General features: G+C 41.2%; 1 protein-coding gene across 1 annotated transcript in view; it reads right to left on the bottom strand.

Annotated features, from left to right (window-relative positions):
- Nucleotides 1–459: 459 nt before the first annotated feature.
- LOC139574868 (plastin-3-like) overlaps nucleotides 460–6,486 on the bottom strand; it is a 109,031-nt gene continuing 103,004 nt past the window's right edge. Inside the window, exons 11-15 of the mRNA XM_071399835.1 lie at nucleotides 5,848–5,926; nucleotides 3,538–3,789; nucleotides 2,720–2,843; nucleotides 2,131–2,255; nucleotides 460–1,985 (exon numbers count right to left, since the gene is read on the bottom strand). Of these exons, the coding sequence (XP_071255936.1) occupies nucleotides 1,853–1,985; nucleotides 2,131–2,255; nucleotides 2,720–2,843; nucleotides 3,538–3,789; nucleotides 5,848–5,926 (713 nt within the window). The 3' untranslated portion in view covers nucleotides 460–1,852. The remainder of the gene's footprint in view (nucleotides 1,986–2,130; nucleotides 2,256–2,719; nucleotides 2,844–3,537; nucleotides 3,790–5,847; nucleotides 5,927–6,486) is intronic.

Below are 6,486 nucleotides of genomic sequence, written 5' to 3'. Positions count from 1 at the left end.
TGCTCGTTCTGTGTGTGATTTCCTGCAAGACAGGAATGTCAGTGTTCTGCCATGGCCAGCGAAGAGCCCAGATCTCAATCCCATTGAGCACGTCTGGGACCTGTTGGATCGGAGGGTGAGGGCTAGGGCCATTCCCCCCAGAAATGTCCGGGAACTTGCAGGTGCCTTGGTGAAAGAGTGGGGTAACATCTCACAGCAAGAACTGGCAAATCTGGTGCAGTCCATGAGGAGGAGATGCCCTGCAGTACTTAATGCAGCTGGTGGCCACACCAGATAGTGACTGTTACTTTTGATTTTGATTCCCCCTTTGTTCAAGGACACATTATTCAATTTTTGTTAGTCACATGTCTGTGGAACTTGTTCAGTTTATGTCTCGGTTGTTGAATCTTGTTATGTTCATACAAATATTTACACACGTTAAGTTTACTGAAAATAAACGCAGTTGACAGTGAGAGGATGTTTCTTTTTTTTGCTGAGTTTATTTATCAACAAAAAAGATTGTTTATGCATAGTTAATTGGCTACCTTTCTGTTAAAGGCATGGCCATATATACCAGTAAAACATACTAATAACATGGAATAACATATATACCAGTAAAACATACTAATAACATGGAATACCATATATACCAGTAAAACATACTAATAACATGGAATAACATATATACCAGTAAAACATACTAATAACATGGAATAACATATATACCAGTAAAACATACTAATAACATGGAATACCATATATACCAGTAAAACATACTAATAACATGGAATAACATATATACCAGTAAAACATACTAATAACATGGAATACCATATATACCAGTAAAACATACTAATAACATGGAATACCATATATACCAGTAAAACATACTAATAACATGGAATACCATATATACCAGTAAAACATACTAATAGCATGTTATAACATATATACCAGTAAAACATACTAATAACATGGAATACCATATATACCAGTAAAACATACTAATAGCATGTTATAACATATATACCAGTCAAACATACTAATAACACGTTATAACATATATACGAGTAAAACATACTAATAGCATGTTGTAACATATATACCAGTAAAACATACTAATGCCATGTTATAACATATATACCAGTAAAACATACTAATAACATGGAATAACATATATACCAGTAAAACATACTAATAACATGGAATAACATATATACCAGTAAAACATACTAATAACATGGAATAACATATATACCAGTAAAACATACTAATAACATGGAATGTCTATTGTGTCGGTATGTTTTCTGTAATTTGGTCAATAATCTAAACTAGGGACCCGTTTACGACTGAACCTTAAGGCCATCAGATGGAGAGTTATCAATCAAAGAAACACTCTCTCTCTCTCTCTCTCTCTCTCTCTCTCTCTCTCTCTCTCTCTCTCTCTCTCTCTCTCTCTCTCTCTCTCTCTCTCTCTCTCTCTCGCTCTCTCTCTCTCTCTCTGTCTCTGTCTCTGTCTCTGTCTCTCTCTCAATCTCTCTCTCTCTCTCTCTCTCTCTCTCAATCTCTCTCTCATCTAAGAACTGTTGTGAGAGCGATTCCAGTCATCCCCCACATGACATGTCCTATAACAACCATAGTCCAGTCTAAAGTTCACCACAGAGGTCAAAGAAAAACTACAGCATCACATACAGTGTGACACAGTGTCTTAAGTTAAAGGCAGATATACAGAGTCATCAAATCAGCTGTGGAGCAATATGGCCGCTGTCATTCATTCAATATGTATCTAATATAATATGGCTGTTTTCATTGTTTAAACCTTTTAGCAAACAGGCTAGAGGCTGAGGCACAGGCTGATGGCGTGGCTGACGTGTTATTCCCTCTTCATACCCCGTCCCATGAGGCAGGCGAACACGGTCATCACCATCTTGGGTTTCACCTCCACCAGGTCCTCTGGTAGGGCGTACACACGGGCTCCGATCTTCCTCGCCATGGACACAGCGTACCTGGGGGCAGAGGTCAGGGGTCAGGGGTCAGTAAAACCATACCCTAGGGTCCCAAACTACACATTACAGTGTGTGTGTCCGCGTGTGTGTGGTACATGCATGTACGTGTGTGTATCTGCTGCTTGCGTGTGTATGTCAGACTGACTTGGCATTGTCCAATCTGTCGACGTCGGAGAGCATTCCAGTCTTGACAAGGTCATAGTTCACGCTGCGTGGCTGGATGGAGTCAATCAGGTCCAGGACAGGAAGACTACTGCTGATACCACGATCCTGGAGAGAGAGAGAGAGACACACACACACACACACACACACACACACACACACACACACACACACACACACACACACACACACACACACACACACACACACACACACACACACACACACACACACACACACACACACACACACACACACACACACACAGAAAAACACAGAGGATTATACACACACACACACACACACACACACACACACACACACACACACACACACACACACACACACACACACACACACACACACACACACACAGAAAAACACAGAGGATTATACACACACACACACAGCTGTAAACACTACTTTCAGAGTTTAGAGCTATAGAGAACCACTGGCTTTAGAGCTATAGAGAACCACTGTCTCTAAGGTTTAGTAACAGAGTTCCTAGTGAATCACAGATCACACAGTATAACAGACACTATAAAGCAACTCTGTTCCATCTGTCTTGTCACCTTGAAGCTGGAGATCTTGGAGCTCTTCCCGGCTCCAGTCAGGGTTCTGTTGACCCAGTTGATGATGAGGTCATCATTAGCAGCCTCTCCATGTCCAAGGTCCTCCAGAACATTCAGAGTGTATCTGAGGAGGTTATCTATTAGTAAGGTCTGATAGAGGAGCAGGAGGTTATCTATTAGTCAGGTCTGATAGAGGATCAGGAGGAGGTGATCTATTAGTCAGGTCTGATAGAGGAGCAGGAGGAGGTGATCTATTAGTCAGGTCTGATAGAGGATGAGGAAAAGGTTATCTATTAGTCAGGTCTGATAGAGGATCAGGAGGAGGTGATCTATTAGTCAGGTCTGATAGAGGATCAGGAGGAGGTGATCTATTAGTCAGGTCTGATAGAGGGTCAGGAGGAGGTGATCTATTAGTCAGGTCTGATAGAGGAGCAGGAGGAGGTGATCTATTAGTCAGGTCTGATAGAGGAGCAGGAGGAGGTGATCTATTAGTCAGGTCCCTCCCTCCCCTCTCTCTCGCTCCCCTCCCTCCCCCCTCCCTCTCCTCCCTCCCTCTCTCTCTCTCTCTCTCTCTCTCCCTCTCTCTCTCCTACCTCCTCATCAGTTGCCAGACCAGAGCCAGGGTGAGGGTGGGGTTTCCGTCGTTAAGGTCCCTCCACTCCCCTCCCTCCCCCTCTCTCCCCTCCCTCCCACTCTCTCTTCCTCTCTCCCCTCTCTCTTCCTCCCCCCTCTCTCCCCTCCCTCCCCTCTCTCTCCCCCTCTCTCCCCTCCCTCTATCCCCCCCTCCCTCTATCCCCCCCTCCCTCTCTCTCTCCTACCTCCTCATCAGTTGCCAGACCAGAGCCAGGGTGAGGGTGGGGTTTCCGTCGTTAAGGTCCTGTCCTCCGATGCCGACCAGAGAGAAGCCTGCCTTGGCCTTCCCGAGTTCCACTGCATAGTTACAATTCTCCAGCTTCTTCATGTTGGCCCCTAGCTTGGGGTAGGGAGGCCGGTTCACCTTGTGGTCCCAGTCCACTGGAACCTTAATCCTCTCATACAGCTGGAGGATGACCAGCGCATCTAACAGATCACTGGAGGGAGCGAGGGAGGGAGGGAGGGAGGGGAGAGAGAGAGGGAGGGAGGGAGGGAGGGAGGGAGGGAGGGAGGGGAGGGAGGGAGGGGAGAGAGGGAGGGAGGGAGGGAGATCATTTTGTTGTTATAATTATTGCTTTCAGAATCATACCCACATGTTTTATTGCTTTAATATTAAGAAAGGAATAATCATACCCGTATATATAGTTAACATGAGGGTTGTTATTATAGTAAAGGTAGTTACCCGTATATATGGTTAACATGAGGGTTGTTATTATAGTAAAGGTAGTTACCCGTATATATGGTTAACATGAGGGTTGATATTATAGTAAAGGTAACTACCCGTATATATGGTTAACATGAGGGTTGTTATTATAGTAAAGGTAGTTACCCGTATATATGGTTAACATGAGGGTTGTTATTATAGTAAAGGTAACTACCCGTATATATGGTTAACATGAGGGTTGTTATTATAGTAAAGGTAACTACCCGTATATATGGTTAACATGAGGGTTGATATTATAGTAAAGGTAACTACCCGTATATATGGTTAACATGAGGGTTGTTATTATAGTAAAGGTAGTTACCCGTATATATGGTTAACATGAGGGTTGATATTATAGTAAAGGTAGTTACCCGTATATATGGTTAACATGAGGGTTGATATTATAGTAAAGGTAACTACCCGTATATATGGTTAACATGAGGGTTGTTATTATAGTAAAGGTAGTTACCCGTATATATGGTTAACATGAGGGTTGATATTATAGTAAAGGTAGTTACCCGTATATATGGTTAACATGAGGGTTGATATTATAGTAAAGGTAACTACCCGTATATATGGTTAACATGAGGGTTGTTATTATAGTAAAGGTAACTACCCGTATATATGGTTAACATGAGGGTTGATATTATAGTAAAGGTAACTACCCGTATATATGGTTAACATGAGGGTTGTTATTATAGTAAAAGTAACTACCCGTATATATGGTTAACATGAGGGTTGTTATTATAGTAAAGGTAGTTACCCGTATATATGGTTAACATGAGGGTTGTTATTATAGTAAAGGTAGTTACCCGTATATATGGTTAACATGAGGGTTGTTATTATAGTAAAGGTAACTACCCGTATATATGGTTAACATGAGGGTTGTTATTATAGTAAAGGTAACTACCCGTATATATGGTTAACATGAGGGTTGATATTATAGTAAAGGTAACTACCCGTATATATGGTTAACATGAGGGTTGTTATTATAGTAAAGGTAGTTACCCGTATATATGGTTAACATGAGGGTTGTTATTATAGTAAAGGTAACTACCCGTATATATGGTTAACATGAGGGTTGTTATTATAGTAAAGGTAACTACCCGTATATATGGTTAACATGAGGGTTGATATTATAGTAAAGGTAACTACCCGTATATATGGTTAACATGAGGGTTGTTATTATAGTAAAGGTAGTTACCCGTATATATGGTTAACATGAGGGTTGATATTATAGTAAAGGTAGTTACCCGTATATATGGTTAACATGAGGGTTGATATTATAGTAAAGGTAACTACCCGTATATATGGTTAACATGAGGGTTGTTATTATAGTAAAGGTAGTTACCCGTATATATGGTTAACATGAGGGTTGATATTATAGTAAAGGTAGTTACCCGTATATATGGTTAACATGAGGGTTGTTATTATAGTAAAGGTAGTTACCCGTATATATGGTTAACATGAGGGTTGTTATTATAGTAAAGGTAGTTACCCGTATATATGGTTAACATGAGGGTTGTTATTATAGTAAAGGTAGTTACCCGTATATATGGTTAACATGAGGGTTGTTATTATAGTAAAGGTAGTTACCCGTATATATGGTTAACATGAGGGTTGTTATTATAGTAAAGGTAACTACCCGTATATATGGTTAACATGAGGGTTGTTATTATAGTAAAGGTAACTACCCGTATATATGGTTAACATGAGGGTTGATATTATAGTAAAGGTAGTTACCCGTATATATGGTTAACATGAGGGTTGATATTATAGTAAAGGTAGTTACCCGTATATATGGTTAACATGAGGGTTGACTCCCAGAGAATTCATCCAGTTCCTGAAGGTTCTCTCCTCTCTCGTCTCACCTGAGGAAACAGGAAGTGTTACCACTGGGTGTGTTTAGTAGGGGGAGACGTGTGTTTAGTAGGGGGAGACGTGTGTTTAGTAGGGGGAGACGTGTGTTTAGTAGGGGGAGACGTGTGTTTAGTAGGGGGAGACGTGTGTTTAGTAGGGGGAGACGTGTGTTTAGTAGGGGGAGACGTGTGTTTAGTTGGGAAGACGTGTGTTACCACTGGGTGTGTTTAAAATGATCTGCCTACCATAATACAAGCCTATTATCATCATGTTTGGTAACATTTGCCCATGTATTTATTTACAGAGTTTCAACGAGTTGTAAAAATGTCTCAGAGAACTCTGCTGAATTCCCTGTATTGAAGGGCAGCTAAGTTAACCGAGGCTACTTAACGTTACCAGCTCGGTATTTGAAGTCGTTATATTATCATCAGTAGTCTATTATCAGGTTAATGCTTATGCTTATTATTCATGATTTCTCAAATATTTATTAGCTAGTCATTCAGTGGAATACGCTATGCTCCAGCCATTGAATCTGTCTGAGGGTTAAGGGATGTTAACGGCTAGCTCGGTC

Source organism: Salvelinus alpinus, chromosome 4 (genome assembly GCF_045679555.1).
Source record: "Salvelinus alpinus chromosome 4, SLU_Salpinus.1, whole genome shotgun sequence".
NCBI lineage: Eukaryota > Metazoa > Chordata > Actinopteri > Salmoniformes > Salmonidae > Salvelinus > Salvelinus alpinus.
Note: the sequence above shows the minus strand (reverse complement) of the source record. Positions and strands in the feature narration are given on the sequence as shown.